This window comes from Moschus berezovskii, chromosome 17 (genome assembly GCF_049115385.1).
Source record: "Moschus berezovskii isolate FMDL1 chromosome 17, NW_MosBer_1.0, whole genome shotgun sequence".
NCBI lineage: Eukaryota > Metazoa > Chordata > Mammalia > Artiodactyla > Moschidae > Moschus > Moschus berezovskii.
The window spans coordinates 15,920,901-15,939,570 of record NC_142476.1 but is presented as its reverse complement, the minus strand read 5'-3'; the positions used below and the strand labels follow the sequence as shown (position 1 = coordinate 15,939,570).

Genomic DNA, 18,670 nt, shown 5'->3' with positions numbered 1-18,670 from the left:
GCATAAGCTGGAATCAAGATTGCTGGGAGAAATATCAATAACCTCAGATATGCAGATGACACCACCCTTATGGCAGAAAGTGAAGAGGAACTCAAAAGCCTCTTGACGAAAGTGAAAGAGGAGAGTGAAAAGGTTGGCTTGAAGCTCAACATTCAGAAAACAAAGATCATGGCATCTGGTCCCATCACTTCATGGGAAATAGATGGAAAAACAGTGGAGACAGTGTCAGACTTTATTTTTTTGGGCTCCAAAATAACTGCAGATGCTGATTGCAGCCATGAAATTAAAAGACGCTTACTCCTTGGAAGGAAAGTTATGACCAACCTAGATAGTATATTAAAAAGCAGAGACATTACTTTGCCAACCAAGGTCCGTCTAGTCAGGGCTATGGTTTTTCCCGTGGTCATGTATGGATGTGAGAGTTGGACTGTAAGAAAGCTGATCGTGAAGAATTGATGCTTTTGAACTGTGGTGCTGGAGAAGACTCTAGAGAGTCCCTTGGACTGCAAGGAGATCCAACCAGTCCATTCTAAAGGAGATCAATCCTGGGTGTTCATTGGAAGGACTGATGCTAAAGCTGAAACTCCAATACTTTGGCCACCTCATGTGACGAGTTGACTCACTGGAAAAGACTCTGATGCTGGGAGGGATTGGGGGTGGGAGGAGACGGGGACAACAGAGAATGAGATGGCTGGATGGCATCACCAACTCGATGGACATGAGTTTGAGTGAACTCCGGGAGTTGGTGATGGACAGGGAGGCCTGGCGTGCTGTGGTTCATGGGGTCGCAAAGAGTCGGACACGACTGAGCCACTGAACTGAACTGAAAGAAATGTGGGTGATACAAGGGTTACTGGAAAGTAACTGGGAGTGTTTCAAGAATAAAGAGGACTTCTGATAGAGACGACACGGGAGGACACTGAAGAATCACAGGTCTCCTCCATCTGCCTGTTCTTCTCATTCTACCCATCACCAGTCAGTCCACTGACGCCTACAGGTCTGACGCACCCTGTCCCGCATCCCATTCCCAATGCTGCTCATCTTCCTAGCCCAAGACTGCAATAACCCTCTGCTCTTTCCAACTTCCTTCTCTTCCCTGAAGCCAGCCTATCTTTCTAAAATGCCTACGGCGGTCATTTCCTCTGTTTTCTCAACTTTTTATCACTTACTGGATTAAAAACTCCTCTGCAGCGCATACAGACCATTCAAAATGTGACCTCTGCTCACTTGCCAATCCTCATCTCTCATTATTTTCATTACACCTACATGCCCACCCTGACGGAGAAGGCAATGGCATCCCACTCCAGTACTCCTACCTGGAAAATCCCATGGACGGAGAAGCCTGGTAGGCTACAGTCCATGGGGTCGCTAAGAGTTGGACACGACTGAGTGACTTCACTTTCACTTTTATGCTTTGGAGAAGGAAATGGTAACCCACTCCAGTGTTCTTACCTGGAGAATCCCAGGGACTGGGGAGCCTCGTGGGCTGACGTCTATGGGGTCGCACAGTTCGACATGACTGAAGTGACTTAGCAGCAGGAGCAGCAGTCCACCCTGAAATCACCCTGGTTTCAGCAATTTCCAGAACATAACTACCTTAAAGTCTTTGTAAGTATTGGTCCTTCTGCCTTGCAAGCTCTTCCCTTTCTTAGGTTCTCAGCTCAAATGCTACCTGCTCCATGAAATCTTTCCCGATTCCCCTAAGTCTCTGTCCCTGTCATGATAAGATTATCTTTATTATAATTGTGTTTTCGCATGTACTCATTAAACTCTAAGATTCTTGACGACAAAGAACACATCATTTCACATTTGTTTAGTGTCTGGCAGAGTACAGACACTTAGAAACTGTATTAAAGATGAATAAGAGCAGCGAGCATTCGTTGCACACCTAAATTTCACACAGTATTGTAATTTCATACTATATTCACACAAATTTCACAAAGACTATCCTATTTAATTTTCATAGTAACTCCCATGAGAAGGTATTATTAGCATCATCCATTCTATCTGTGAGGAGACAAAAGTACACACAGGTGAAGTAACTCACATAAGACCTGGATTCAAAAATGCAGGCAGTCTGACATCACTGCTCATATCAATGCTTCATAACCAGTATGATAAAATCATAATCTCAATCTCTTCTCTCTTTCTCTGCACAGGGGAGAAGTCTGCAGCCCCAATGAGGTTAAGCAAAAGAGGGGTTCAATAAGAGGGGGGTAATAAAAAATACATTCAGAAAGGAGGCTGGAAATAAGCTGACAATGTGATCTATTGATTCCCACACTTATCTGATTATTTGGACTAACCTTGGTTCAAAAAGCTGCAAAATGCCTTCCTCTTAGGACATCAAGACCTTAACTTATGCAGTATTTTCCCAAATAGTGTGCACAGAACTCTAATTTCCCGGGAGTTTCCAAATGTCCCGTGATAAAGTTATCTGAGAAAATGCCAGGTTAAGTAAAATTAACAGGTTTGTTTCCTAGACAATTTGAGAGTGTTAACAGAAATTGAGTATCATCTTCCTTGTCTTACCTGAACACAGAACCCCTTGCTCACAATGCATCCCACAGGCTCAGTGCCGGATATAAGAGCCTGATATCTATCTCCTGGGCCCACAATGCCACTGGCAGGCTGACCCTGCTCTCACACATCTCAAATCAAATTAGGCCAAATTAAGGAAATGGCAACCCATTCCAGTATCCTTGCCGGGAAAAATCCCATGAACAGAGGAGCCTGGCGGGCTATAGCTCATGGGGTGGCAAGGAGCCGGACACGACTGAGCCACTGCGCACGACTGAAAACAAGGCAGGCTACAGGAAGCACGTGCTAAGAATACAAAGTCTCACACAGCAGAATCAACCAGAAAGATGAAATGCTGTCAGGTATCTCAGCTCAAGAATGTTCTTCTGTTCCCTGTAATGCTCACAGTTTGTGCTCACAGCTCCACAAGAACATTTACCAGCCTTAGTTTAAAAAGCTACTTGTATCCACACACTCTTCCAACTGACTAGTTGCTCAAAAAAATTATTCATTTGTACAGAACTTTAAATACAGTAAAAACAGCAATGAATAATTAAGTTGGATTGTCAAAAGCATTCTAATTTAGAGAAAAATATTCAAAAGCATAAAAAAGCAAAAAAAAGGCACCTACTGTAATGTCACAGTTTACACTGTTGAGTATTTTGAGAGCAAATGATTACCAATACCTTATTTAACCAATTTCCTCCTAACTCAATAACATGAGTGAGTGAAGTGAAGTTGCTCAGTCATGTCTGACTCTTTGCCAAACCATGGACTGAAGGCTGCCAGGCTCCTCTATCCATGGGATTTTCCAGGCACGAATACTGGAGAGTGGGTTGCCTTTCCTTCTCCAGGGGATCTTCCCAACCCAGGGAATCTTCCTGACAAAAGTATAGAACCTGGGTCTCCAGCACTGCAGAAAGACTCTACCATCTGACCCACTAGGGACACATGCTGTTGCTGCTGCTAAGTCACTTCAGTCGTGTCCGACTCCGTGTGACCCCATAGATGGAAGCCCACCAGGCTCCCCCTTCCCTGGGATTCTCCAGGCAAGAACACTGGAGTGGGTTGCCATTTCCTTCTCCAATGTGTGAAAGTAAAGTCGTCAGTCGTGTCCGACCCTTAGCGACCCCACGGACTGCAGCCTACCAGGCTCCTCCATCCATGGGATTTTCTAGGCAAGAGTACTGGAGTGGCTTGCCATTGCCTTCTCCGAGGGACACATGGGGATATATTAAATGTATAAGTAATTTTACAAGGTCAAATAATACTTATCTGCTTCTTTTATCATTCTATGTGGTAAAATACAGTCCCCAATTTCATAACTCTCATTTATATGTAAATAGGTGAACTGCTGCAATTTTAAAGTTCACATTATACATTATAAGACACCTCCAAAAATTATTTTACTAGCAAGTAAGCTCTCTTGAAATTAAATATTCACTGACTGCCTGCAATGCAGGAGAGCCTGGGTTGGGAAGATCTCCAGAGAAGGGAATGGCAACCCACTCCAGGTATTCCTCCCTGGAGAATTCCATGGACAGAGGAGCCTGGTGGGCTACAGTCCACGCAGTCGCAAAGAGTCAGACACAACTGAGCAACTAACACTTTCACTTTCATATGCTTTTTACTTTCACATCACTTTTCATATGCTTTTCATACATATGCTTTTCTAATAAAGAAAAAATTGATTTATTCATTATCATAATAACCCAAGAATACTATTAGGATACTTCCTAAAGTCTCTGCCTACAGAATGAAGGCATTTATTACATTTAGTAATTTAGTTTTATCTGTAACTATTCTTAATCTGAAACAGCCCTGTTCTAAACAGTACTGGATACTGGAAAAGTGACTACATTCATGACTCACATATTACCACGCTCAAGGGGAAACAATATAGGAATTATTAAATTACATACAATATGGCCTATTTCAATTTTCTATGATGACTCAAAAATAGCACTTAAATTAAATTAGCATAGAAATCAAAATGCTATATTCCTAATTACTGACACTCTGGAATTTTTCACACTAAACACAGGAACTAATGATCTGTCACCTACTGCCAGGACACGAGGAAGAGAAAACAAAAGGTAATATAAACACTTAATTCCTGAATCACAACAAATTTATAACACAGGATAAAATATGGATCAAAAATCAAATACCCTCCATATTTTTCAAAAGTTATTTTCAAAGTTTAGTTTTTAATTATCACCTTTAAAGTATCCATGAAAAGTAAATTATTAGAGACAAGAAACATGCTTTTTTTCTTATTAGAGATAAGAAACAAGCTTTTCTTTCTTACCTATGCGGTCAAAGGTCTTATCACATTTGGGACACTGCAATATTTTTTTGTTACTGTTCTGAATGATTACAGGGGCTAACCCCTCATGAATGCTTCCGACAGAATCACTGGCCTCTGGTTCCTCTTCTGCATCATTCTGATCTTTTTCACTCTGTTCTTCAATGTCAGAATATTCATCTGACATTTCCTCCTCTAGCTCATCTTCTTCAGCATTATATTCACTTCCGGGATCCTCAGAATCATTTCTATCTGACTTTTCCTTATCAAAACTGTCTTGATTCAAATTGTCTGACCCATCACCACTTTCTTGCTCATCATCACTGGTGTCCTCAAACTTAACAGGGCACTTTCGATTCCGTTTTGATCTTCTTGTGGAAAAGCTTCTCTCCAGCATTTTTAACCCATGTTTTTTCCCTAATAAAAGGGACCTATGGGTTTTCGACAAATGATTCTCTAAAGACTTCTTGTAACAAAAATGTCTACTACAGAATTTACACTGATGATTACTTGATAGTCTTCCAGTTAATTCACTTAGTGCTTCTTCTGGCGATGACTTTTCAGTTAGCTCAGACTGAAAAGTGGCAACATTTTCGTTATTCAGCAGCTTAACTGCATCTATAATATCCAGAAATTTTGCAGCCTCTAAAACAAGAGGGATTTCATATTTGTACACAAAAAATTCTGATGTGTAAAGAAATTCAAGCAAATGCTGAAAAACGGAGTGCGTTACGTGATCCAGGGTGACAACATCCGTGCTCGGATTTTTGCTCAAACATGCATGAAAATAACTACTGCCAACAGCAACGACAACTTTATGGGCGCTAAATTCTTTTCCTTCTACTATGATGAGTAAGTCACAGAAAGACGGTTGCTTCTGCCTGTCATCATTCAAATACTTCAGCAAGTTCTTATTGTACTGCAAAGAACTCAGAAGTTTTCTCTGATCCGGGGAGGGAGGAAGTTCCTGATAACAGCGTAGGGCTTCAGGAGCTGGTCTTTCTGTGGAATGAGTGTAGGATACTCGGTCACAATCCTCTACAACATTTCCTTCCGGGGAATCTTTATGGTAGCCTAGATGGATCTTCTCGTCAAGATGTGAAGTAACCTTTCTCCTCTTCTTCATTGCAGTACAACGGTTTCAGAACAAGAAACTTCATAAGTGTCTTGAGGGATTTATGAAGGAAAACAGGATTGTCTGTGATCACAGCTTCTGGAGGGGCGTGCCCGAGGGCTGCATGGTCTGTGAAGAGAGTAAGAACCACGTAAAACAACTCCACGGCCCAGCCACCCTAAATCACTCGCGGGACTGTCAACAAATCCTTCCTAAACGAGAAGTAAATTATGTCAAAGTCACCGCTTCCACGCATTCGTGGCTGAGATTTTAGGGCGGAGAACAAGGAGGGCCGGGTTAGAAAAAGACAGCCAACAAAAGAATAATTTTGAAGGAGGCAGGGCACACCTTGCAGGCCCTGTTCCCGAACGGAGCAGCGGGAAGGCGGGCAGAAGGGGAGGCTGCCCCGAGCCCGCCGCGGGGCAGGTCGAGGCGGCCACCTTCGCGATGCAAGGGCGCCGGGCGCTGACACTCAGGCCGCCGCGGCCACGGAACCCACGTTCCCTCCGCGCCCCCAGTTAACGCGCTTCCCCGGGGCGGCGAGGCGCACCTCATGCCGGCCGGCGAGCGTCCAAAGGCCGGAGGCGCCCGGCGGGACTGCCCCGGGAGCGGCGCGGAGAGGAGGTCGGGTCGCCCGCGGGACGACCGCCACAGCAGAGCCTCGCCGGGCGCCCGCCGGGCCGAGACCGCGCCTCCGAGGGCGACCCCGCGCCGCCCGCCCCCCGCGCGGACGCCCCGCGCGTGCATTTACCCGGGAACGCAGGGCTCCCCGCTGGCTCCCGGCCGCCAAGCTCCACTCCTGGCGCGCTCGCTGCGGCGCCGAGCCACTTCCGGGTTCAGCCCCCGGCCCCGCCCGCCCTTCCCCTGCCGTCGCCCCGCCGCCGCCGCCGCCGCCGCGGCCACCGAACACGTCAGCCGCGCGCAGCCTCGCTGCCGCCCGACACCCCGCCGGCGGCGCGTGGCCCTGCGCATGCGCGCGCGCGCTCCCTGCCCGCGCAAGCTCCGTGATGCCCCGCGCCCGGGCTGCCCCGGCGACGACACCCCGAGTCCGTTAGTCCGGGTTTTCGCGGCGGTGCGGTGGCCGCTATGACCGAGCCAGTCCGGCCCTGGGGGACAGCCTTGCGGGGACCGGCGGAGGAGGAGACGAGGCGGAGTTGCGGAGGCCTGGGCGAGGGCACCGCGGCGCGAGCGGACGGCGTCCTCCCGGCCTGGGGCGGTTCGCGGCGGCCGCTCAGCCTCAGCGTCTCCGCCGACGCCGCCCCGCGTCTGAAGAACCCAGCCGGGCGCAGCCGACGCGGTTGCTCCTAAAATTAGTGTTCGGCTTCTTACCGTCCACAGGAAACGTTGAAAAGTGTACATATAAGCATACAGCTGGTAGGACAGGAAAGAAAGCTGAAACGAGGAGAATGAAAACGCCCACAGGCTAACTTTTGGGGCCAGCGCCCAGGATGGTGCGTTTGTAGCGCAGGCCCGGGTGGTGCCGGGGTTGCGTCCCCGAAGACTACACTTTTGCTAGGCGGTCCTTCCTAGGCGTGTGGTTTTCCAGACACCGGGGAAATGAGGCAGAGGCTGACGCCGAACAGGATGGGTGAGCAGCTCGGGGCCTGTTCCCCTGTGGATGGACCTGGTACAGAAAGTTATTCCTGACACTTGTGAACGGTAAGGCAAACTTCGTTCAGTAGGGTTCTGTCCTGTGGGGTAGAGAATGGGCTCAATTCCAGACAAGGAATAGTGGGAATTTGCAGCCCAGGAGCTGCCTAGGGGTGGCGGGCATATCAGTGGATGGAGAACTGCCAAGAGATAACGCGGGATGTCGGGGAGTTTTGGCTAATCTGACCCAACAGGATTCCGGTTGGAGGCAGGTGGGATTGGTCAGACATCACCTGTGGGATGGGGTTTTGGAAGAGGTTAAGGAAGCAGGTATCAGATATAGAGGGTGGGGTATTCCGGCTAAGCTGACCTAGCAGGATAGTTGACGAATGCAGAGACAAATACAGAAGCTCAAAAGTCAGAACCTAACTGAGAAGGGAGTTTAGAGGAGCCTGATTAAAATTTGGTCAGGGAGAATCTTTGTTAGACCTCATCCAATCCAGCGGAAGCTGTTCTCAGGACTTCAACATGAAAACTGCCTGGGTTTTCAGCCGGATGCCGTGAAGTGTCTGGACTGAAGATTGGAACATCAACTCTTACCTGAGTTTCCAATGGAAACGTCTCTCCATAGGCCTGTCCTATGGATTTCAGACTTACTGGCCCCCAGAATCAACAATGCAAGTCAATTCCTTAGAATATCAGTGTATCCTCTGTCTATCCTGTCAGTTCTATTTTTCTGGAGAACGGTCACTAGTACACTAGCAATGAACAATCGGAAAATAAAATGGAACCAGCATCCATGTCCCTAAGGTGTCAGAAGTCTTTGTCAAAGGAAGTAGCAGTGGGGTGGGTGCCCAGAAGGAAAGCGCAGAGCCAGAAAGCCAAGACGAAAAGGAAATCTATACTCTTTAGGACCTCTTTCCTATAGCTTTCTTTTGCTGATCTGTCATGGTCTTAATTCAACATCCTTTAAAAGGCTGTTTCACAAATTTATTTCTGAAAATGAAAATATGTTTCTTCATTTACTCATTGAATATCCATTGAACAACTATTCTGTACCCTGCATGTAACATTTTAAATAAACTGAATCATAAAAGGTGTTATTTGACAGCATCAGAAATACAAAATACCTGGGAATATGAAATACCTGAGCACTCCCCCAAAACACAATTCAGAGACATTAAAGAAGACCTAAATAATTGAAATATGTCATATTCATAGATTCAGTTCAGTTCAGTCACTCAGTCGTGTCTGACTCTCCGCGACCCCATGAATCACAGCATGCCAGGCCTCCCTGTCCATCACCAACTCCCGGAGTTCACTCAAACTCATGTCCACAATTGAAATATGTCATATTCATAGATTCAGTTCAGTTCAGATTAGAAGAGTCCATATTGTAAAGATGTCAGTCAAGAGACTTCATTGTTGGTCCATTGATTGGCTAAGACTCTATGCCCTCAATGCAGGGGGCTGGAGTTTGAACTCTGATCAGGGAACTAGATCCCACATGCTGCAACTGAGACCCAGCATAGCTAAACACATATTTAAGAAAATCAAAAGGCAGATGAGAATATATTTGAAAAATATATGTCCCCTAAGTAAAAAGAGCTATTACAGCTAATGAGAAGGGGAAAAAAATATTTAAAATGAGTAAAATACTTGATCAGACATTGCTTGAAAAGAGATAAATATGTGAAAGGCATTATCTTTAAATTGCATCTTAAAGGAGATTCTAATTAAAACCACAGTGAGGTACATCCATAAGAATAACTGTGACTGATAATATCAAGTGTTGATGAAGATGTTTCAGCTGGAAGATAGACGTATCAACTGATGAGGGTCGATCAACTGGAGATCTCATTAATTTTAAAAAATGTATATTTATTTGGCTACACCCTGTCTTAGTTGCAGCTCTTGGGATCTTTGCTTCGTCGTGCAGGATTTTCTCATTTTCGGTGCGTGGACTCCCTAGTTGTGGGAGGGCTCAATAGTTGAGGCGTGCAAGCTTAGTTGCTCTGCAGCATGTGGGATCATAAATCCCAGATCAGAGATTGAACCCACATCCCCTGCATGGCAAGGTGGATTCATAACCACTGAACCACGCAGGGAGTCCTTCATTTCTTTCTGAAATGTAAAATGGTATAAGCACTTTAGAAAACAGTTGAACAATTTTGTAAAGCCGCACATCATATAGGCTAGCCAGTCCATCTTTATCCAAGAGAAATCAAAGTATTTTATCACACAAAGTCTTATGTACAAAATTTTACAGCAGCTTTACTTGTGATAGCCCCAAGTTAGGGTCAACCCAAATGTCCAATAAGAGGCAAGTGGATAAATATGTAGAATACTGTTACTGCAATAAGGAACAAAGTAATGCCAAAGGCAACAACCTAGATGAGTCTCAAACTACTCAAATGGTAAAGAATTCACCTGCAATGCAGTAGACTAGGTTCGTTGCCTGGGAAAGCTCCATGGACAGAGGATCCTGGCAGGCTGTAGTCCATGGGGTTGCAAAGTGAGACATGACTTTGAGTGACTAATGCTTTCATTACTTAGCAGTAAGAAGGAACAAACTAATGCCAAAGGCATCAAAATAGATATCTCAAAATAACTGAATAAAAGACAAAATGAGTATATTCTGTATGATTCGATTTATCAAAAAACTACAAACTACAGATTAAAATGACAGTTTGTTGCTTAGTCACAGCACATGGCATCAGAATTTGTATAGATTAACAAAGCACACAAGAAAATTTTGATTGTAGCAATAATTTCACTAGTGTATACATATAGCTGGTCAAATTATATACCTTAAATGTATACAGAGTATTGCATGATAATCTTAAAGTCATTTTGTCACAGACACACAGACATGCAATGAAACAATGGAAAAGTTGAAAGTCCACAGGTCAAAATTCACAGGTCAGTTTACTATTTAAAAAGGTAAAGTTTCAAGTCTGTGACAAAAATATAAGACTGTCCAATAAATGAAAATAGATAAACGGGGGTATCAGAAATAAAAGTAAGTTGTATATAACCTCAGCTAATTAAGATAAATTCCAGATGAATAAAAAATGTAAATTTAAAAATTGAAACCATAAAAGGAGTATAACAAAATAACAGTAAAATGTGAAGGTCTCTCTCACCATGAGTCAGAATTTAGAAACAATTAAGGGAAGAAAATTGTTAAATCAACTATATAAACTTAAAAATATTTTACATGGAGAAATTCCAGTATCAGCAACGGTATATTAAGGAGCTGGAACCAATTGTCTAACTGTAAACATTAGATGGCATCACCGACTTGATGGACATGAGTTTGAGTGAACTCCGGGAGTTGGTGATGAACAGGGAGGCCTGGCGTGCTGTGATTCATGGGGTCGTGAAGAGTCGGACACGACTGAGCGACTGAACTGAACTGAACTGAAACAACTAGTTTAATTTTTTTTTTTTTGACAAAAGCTACTGTTTTGAATGCATGGCATAGCTACCAAGGTTGTATATGAGGAATTGTGAGGGTCTGAACTGCAAGAAAAAGAGGCTCAAAGAGGTGATCCAGCGTTGGTGGGGAAGCTTCTCCCTAAAAGCAGTTTCTGACTGGAAAGAAGCAACTGAGAGGCTGATAACATGAGCAGATCCTTGACAGAGCCATGACAGAGCCATGAGGCAGGGAGATAAATGCTGAAATTAAAGGGCCACTCCCCCAAAAAAAGGACCCTAATAAACACTGCATGTTTTCAGCTGGAACTCTGAAAGTCCTAACCTACGAGTAAGAATGTACCAGAAATAGACCAGTCTTCATGCACTGAAGCTCTTAACATTATTCCTTATTTGAGAAAGACAATGAGGAATTGCTCCTTCTTTTAGCCTACCTGCCTGCCAGAAGCAAAACCAATCCTGCCTTGATTATGATGACATCATCCAGACTCATTATTTTTTTAACTTGGTCATTCTACATGACCTGTGGGATCTTAGTTCCCTGACTAGGGATCAATCCTGGGCCCTCGGTGTCATAACCTGTACCCCCAAGGAATTCCTAACTTGTCAAGTTTTAATATATAATATGCAGAATCAAACACACACCTATTCATACAAAGGCTATTTCCAAAAAAGAGACAAAACAGATGAAACAAATCCACAGAAGATGAAGAAAATGAAGTTATTAGACCAATACAGCAAATAAACTATCAGTGATATGTTCAAGAAATTGACAGAATATTTAAATTTTAAATAAAAAAATGGAAATCAAATACAAATTCTAGAACAGGAAAATATAATAGGTAAATCTAAGAAGAGTTGGTATGTTTAACCTATGATTAGAACTGAAGAGAAACTTGAAGTAAAAGATAAATCAGAAGAAATATCCAGAATAAAACACAAAGAAACCAAGAATAGGTAATACAGAAAAGAGGAAAAGAAATATTTAGAACACATAAAACACCAAACATAAATCTTAATAGAACCACAGCAGCAGAAGAGGAAAATGAGAATGAGGAAGATGTAGCATTTTAAAAAGAATAGCTGAGAATTTCCCATTGATGAAAAACATCAAGGCAGAGATTCAAGAAGAAGTAGAAATTCCTAGCAAGATAAGTTCATAGAAAATTAAAACTGGGCATGTCATAGTAAAACTGCTGAAAATTGCAAGTAAGGAAAAAAATTTAGGAGAAATTTCTCATAGAAAAAAGGGACTTCACAGGTGGCGCAAATGGTGCTAGAACCCCCTGCCAGTGCAGGAGACAAAAGAGATACAAGTTTGAACCCTGGGTTGGGAAGATCCCCTGGACAAGGGCATAGCAACCCACTCCAGTATTCTTGCCTGGAGAATCACATCGACAGAGGAGCCTGGCAGGCTACAGTACATAAGGTCTCACAGAGTCAGACATGACTAAATTGACTTAGCGGTCATGCATGCAGGAGGGAAAAAAAAAAAGAGTATTGGCATTAGAGGAGCAAAATTAGACCAAGAGCTGACTTCCCAGTGGAAGTTTTTGAAACCCAAAGACATCTTCATGATGCTCATAGAAGACAACTGCTGAGCTAGAAAAAAATCCTTCAAATGAGAAGAAGGATAAAAACTAGTTGAAATCAGACAATCTTGAGAGGATTCACTAGCTAAAGACTCAGCATGTGTTAAAAGTTCTAATTTATATATAACTTTAGTAACTGAAGGGTGTTTATTATAACCTCTGGGGTAACTACTAAAATCAAAATTAAATAAATGTTTAATAAGTAGGCTAATAGAGGTAAGGAAATTGAACACTGAAAAAAGAAGAAAAGGAGAGAAAGAGCAGCAGCATTTGAAACAAATAGAAAAATGTAGTGAGATGGAAGATCTAAAGTCAAATGTAGTAATTAGTGACAACTGGAAATTGACCAAATTATTCAATTAAAAAGACAGTGATTAACAGACTGAATGAAAAAAGACAAAAACTTGCTGTTATAGACTTCATCACTGCAAAAACTTGATTACTGCAGACAGTGCTTAAATTTGAAGAAAAGTTAAAAGTACATAGTTGGAAAATGATACACTATGCAAATACTAACCAAAGATAGGTTGCTGTACCTATATTAATATCAGGCAAAGCAGACTTAGGCATAAATGATTCATTTGAGATAGAAGGCTTTGTGATAATAATACAGTCTTCAATCCGTAAAGAAGATATAACAATTTCAAAAATGTATGCCTGTATTCAATTATGTATATATTTTATATACTGATAAATATCTACCTATCCATATGTGTGTACATATTATATACTATTTTATTTACATATATAAGAAAAGTATATACTATTATATAGTATTTTATATACTAGTGTATAATAACTAGTGTATATGTTATATATATAATTAGTATAATATTTCATATACTAATTATATATAACATTATCATATTAGTAAAAGAAAGATAACTTGAAAACCCAGAATGTTTGGAAATTCATTAATACATGGATGGCTCAGTGGTAAAGAATCCACCTGCCAATGCTGGAGATGCGGGTTCCATCCCTGGGTTGGGAAGATCGCCTGGAGAAGGAAATGGCAACCCACTGCAGTGTTCTTGCCTGGGAAATCCCATGGACAGAAGAATGTGACAGGCTGCAGTCCATGGGGTCACAAAAGAATCCGACACAACTTAGTGCCTACACAACAACAACATACAGTAAATGGCCTAAAGAAAGCTGAGTGCCCAAGAATTGATGCTTTTGAACTGTGGTGTTGGAGAAAACTCTTGAGAGTCTCTTGGACTGCCAGGAGATCAAACCAGTTAATCCTAAAGGAAATGAATCCTGAATATTCATTGGAAGGACTGATGCTGAAGCTGAAGTTCCATTATTTTGGCCACCTGATGCGAAGAGCCAACTCATTGGAAAAGACCCTGATGCTGGGAAAGATTGAGGCAGGAGAGGGAATGACAGAGGATGAGATGGTTAGATAACATCACCAACTCTATGGACATGAGTTTGAGCAAGTTCCGGGAATTGGTGATGGACAGGGAGGCCTGGCGTGCTGCAGTCCATGGGGTTGCAAAGAATCAGACATGACTGAGCAACTGAACTGCACTGAAACATCCTAAAGATAAAAGAAAATAATCACAATATAATTTACAACATATTTTGAACTGGATAATAAAAATATATCAAAACAAATGTGATATAGCTAAAATCATATTCAGAGGGCAACTTTAAATGCTCACACTAGAAGAAAAACTGAAAATTCTTGATCTACACATTAATTTCAAGAAATTAGCACCTGCCCCCCCCCAAAAAAATTTTCCAGAGGTTATAAGACTGGAAGCAACCAAAACCAGACATCAGTAAAGTGGAAAGTTATTCTTTTTAATATTTACTTATTTATGTAGTTGACTGCGTTGGGTCTTAGTTACGGTGTGTGGGAGCTTTCCTCGGGGCACATGGGCTCTTCATCATGGCACAGAGTCTTCCCTCTAGTTGGGGCACAGGCTTTAGAGTGCCTGGGCTCAGTGGTTGGGGCCTAGTTGCCTGGTGGCCGGTGGGATCTTAGTTTCTGAACCAGTGATTGAACTGTGTCCCTTGCTTGGAAGATGGATTCTTAACCCCTGGACCATACCACTTATTTTTTTAAAAACCCTAAAATTATTTTGTTGTTAAAAAAATAGCAGTATACAGTTGATAAGGAACTCTTACCTTCCTGTGTGCCATTTGTTAAGTTATTGTGTTATTAACTTCAAGTCTCCCCTTCAAAATTCTGCATGTGATGCTGTGCTGGCACTCAGATTTGCAGGCTGGCTCTCTGTTAGTTTCTGCAGGGAAAAATAGAGATTTTTAAAAAGTAAGAAAAGCATGGTTGGAAAGTGACAAGCTGTGTATCTTGTAAAAGTACCAGAAAGAAAGGGCACTATCAGGAAAGTGAAAAGACACCCTAAGAGTGGGAGAAAATACTTGCACATGATGAATCTGATGATCTGGTATCCAGACTCTATTTAAAAATTTTATGAATCAAAAAATAAAAGAATCCAGTTTTTAAAATGGACATTGGATTTGAATAGACATTTTTCCAAAGAAGATATGTAAAGGCCAATAAACACATGAAAAGTTGTTCAATGTCACAGTCTGTATAGAAATGTAAATTGAAACCACAGTTATATACCTACCACATCACACCAACTAGGATGGTCATTATTAAAAAGATAACAAACATTGGCAAGGCTGTCGAGAAGTTGAAACCCTCATACACTGCTGGTGGGAACATGAAATGGGGCACCTACTTTGGAAAATGTTTTGTCAGTTTCTCAAAAAGAGAAACAAGAGTTACAAGAGTTAGCATCAGTTCAGATCAGTTCAGTCGCTCAGTCGTGTCCAACTCTTTACGACCCCATGAATCACAGCATGCCAGGCCTCCCTGTCCATCACCAACTCCCGGAGTTCACCCAAACTCATGTCCATCGAGTCAGTGATGCCATCCAGCTATCTCATCCTCTGTCGTCTCCTTCTCCTCCTGCCCCCAATCCCTCCCAGCATGAGTCTTTTCCAATGAGTCAACTCTTCACATGAGGTAGCCAAAGTATTGGAGTTTCAGCTTTAGCATCAGTCCTTCCAATGAACACCCAGGACCGACCTCCCCCAGAATGGACTGGTTGGATCTCCTTGCAGTCCAAGGGACTCTCAAGAGTCTTCTCCAGCACCACAGTTCAAAAGCATCAATTCTTCAGCGATCAGCTTTCTTCACAGTCCAACTCTCACATCCATACATGACCACAGGAAAAACCATAGCCTTGACTAGACAGACCTTTGTTGGCAAAGTAATGTCTCTGCTTTATAACATGCCCTAGGAATTCCACTCCTAGGTATATACCTGTTGTTCAGTCTCAAAGTCGTGTCTGACTCTTTGCAACCCCATCGACAGCAACATGCCAGGCTTCCCTGTCCTTCCTTCACTGTCTCCTGGAGTTTGCTGAAATTCATGTCCATTGAGTCAGTGATGCTATGTAACCATACCTAAGAAAACTAAAAACTCATTTTCACTCAAAAACTTGTACACAGATGTTTATGGCAGTATTATTCATAATCATCAAAAGGTGGAAGCAACCCAGATGTCCATGCTGATAAGCAGATATTAAAATTTGGCTTATTCATAGAATTTAATATTCTATCCCAGGGACGTGGGAGCTGGTGGGCTTCCATCTATGGGGTCACATAGAGTCGGACACGACTGAAGTGACTTAGCAGCAGCATGAAAGGTATTAAAGTACTGATACATGCTACAACATAGGTGAGTCTTGAAAAAATTCCACTAAGTGAAAAATGTGAAATGGAAATGACCACGTAGTGTATGATTCCGTTTGTATAAAATGAACAGTGAAATTCACAAAAGTAAAGTAGAGTAGCAGTTTAAGGGTAGGGGAAAGGGGAGTGGAGGAATGACTGCTGATGGGAACAGATTTCCTTTGGGGTAATGAAACTGTTCTAATGTTAGATTGTAATTTTATTTGTGCAACGGTGAATATGCTAAGTGAAAGTGAAAGTTGTTCAGTTGTGTCCGACTCTTTGCAACCCCTTGGAATTCTCCAGGCCAGGATACTGAGTGGGTAGCCTTTCCCTTCTCCGGGGAATCTTCCCAACCCAGGGATCAAACCCAGGTCTCCCGCATTGCAGGCACAGCCACAAGGGAAGCCCAAGAATACTGGAGTGGGTAGCCTATTCCTTCTCCAGTGGATCTTCCTGACCCAGGAATTGAAAAACCACTGAATTGTATGGTTTAAAAGGTTCAATTTTATTTTATATGAATTACATTCAATAAAAATGGTATATTCATTTTTGTAATTGTAACAGCATAGAAAATGCTTGTATAATTTTTATGTGTAAAAGAGTGCTTTTTGTTCACATGGTATGGTCACGTGTAAAAAAATTATACTGAGTGAAGTTTGGAAAGCATTGCATCAAAACATTAATAGAAATTCTCTCCAGGTTGTGGGCTGATATAAGATTTTCTTTTCTTCAATTTTTTAAAAAATATTTCAACTCTTCTATTATAAACATGTATTTTTGGCATCATTGACTCAATGGACATGAGTTGGAGCAAACTCTGGGAGACAGTAAAGGACAGGGAAACCTGGTGTGCTGCCATCCATGGGGTCACAAAGAGTTGGACATGACTGAGCAACTGAACAACAACATTTTTTAATGAGGAAAATAAGTTTTTTAAAAAGTACCATAAAGAAAATGTGTCAGATAATGTCGTAGTGCTTACAGGCTCTTAGACTTTAGATTCCAAAGTCAAAGAGTGTCACATACCATGAGCAAGGAATAAGAAAGCTTTGTCACTGTCACCTTATGAAAACACAAGGACTATAAAAACAGTCTCGGAGACTTCTCTGCTACCTAGAAGAAATTTTTTTTCAACTTTATTGAGGTATAATTGACAATAAAATTGTAATATATTTAAAGTGCACACTGTGATGACTTGACATACATACACATTATAAGTTAATACACCACCAAGTTAATTAACACATCCATCATGTCACATGTTTTTAACACATCCATCACCTCACATTACATTTTTTAGTGGAAACATTTAAGTTCTTTTCTGAGCAAATTTCAGTCATACAGCACTATGCTGTTATCGTCACCAAGCTGTGAGCCTCAGACCTTGTTCATCTGATAACTGAAAGTTTGTGCCCTTTTGTCAATCTCTACCTGCTTTCCCTACCTCCCAGGCCCTGGCAACTTCTTTTGTACTCTCCATTTCTATGAGTTTGACTTTTTTTTCTTTTTTTGATTCCACATGTAAGTGGTAATATATATTGATAGTATTCGTATTTGTCTTTTTATATGTGTCTGGCTTATTTCACTTAGCATGATGCCTTTAGGTTGCAAAAGGCAGAATTTCCTTCTTAAGGCTATAAAATTTTCTTTACGCATTCATCTGTTTACAGACACTGAGGTGGTTTCCATAATTTGGCTATTTTGAATATTGCAGTGAACATAGGAGTGCATATATCACTTTGAGATAATGGTTTCACTTTGTATGGATATATTCTCAGAAGTGGGATTGTTGTATCCTCTGGTAGTTCTATTTTTAATTTCTTGAGGGACCTCCAAGCTGTTTTTGACAGTGGTTGTATCAGTTTATATTTCTGCTAACGGTGTACAAAGATTTCCTTTCCTCCACATCCTCACCAACATTTGTTATCTTTTGTCTTTTTGATGATGAACATCCTAGTGGATGAGAAGTGACATCTTGTGGTTTTGATTTGCATTTTCCTGGGGATTAGTGATGTTGAGCAACCTTCCATGTACTTGTTGGACATTTGTATGTCTTTGAAAAACTGTCTGTATAGGTCCTTTGCCAGTTTTTTCATTGGGCTATTTGTTGTTGAATCGTATGAGTTACTTGTATATTTTGATTATTAACCCCTTATTAGGTAAGTGGTTAAGGTTGACTATTCGGTTTGCTGATGGTTTCTTTTGCTATGTAGAAGCTTTTAATTTGATGTAGTTCCACTTGTCAATTTTTGCTTTTGTGAAATCCAAAAAATCATTGCTGATAGCAATGCCAAGGAGTTTGCCAACTGTTTTCTTCTGAATGTTTTATGGTCTCAGGTCTTTCATTTAAGTTTTTGTTTTTAATCTATTTTTGAGTTGATTTTAGTGCAT

General features: G+C 41.7%; 1 protein-coding gene across 1 annotated transcript in view; it reads right to left on the bottom strand.

Annotated features, from left to right (window-relative positions):
* ZBTB41 (zinc finger and BTB domain containing 41) overlaps positions 1-6,795 on the bottom strand; it is a 37,721-nt gene extending 30,926 nt beyond the window's left edge. Inside the window, exons 1-2 of the mRNA XM_055418978.2 lie at positions 6,694-6,795; positions 4,832-6,071 (exon numbers count right to left, since the gene is read on the bottom strand). Coding sequence (XP_055274953.2) covers positions 4,832-5,954 — 1,123 coding nt within the window. The 5' untranslated portion in view covers positions 5,955-6,071; positions 6,694-6,795. The remainder of the gene's footprint in view (positions 1-4,831; positions 6,072-6,693) is intronic.
* Between the last annotated feature and the right edge of the window lie 11,875 nt (positions 6,796-18,670).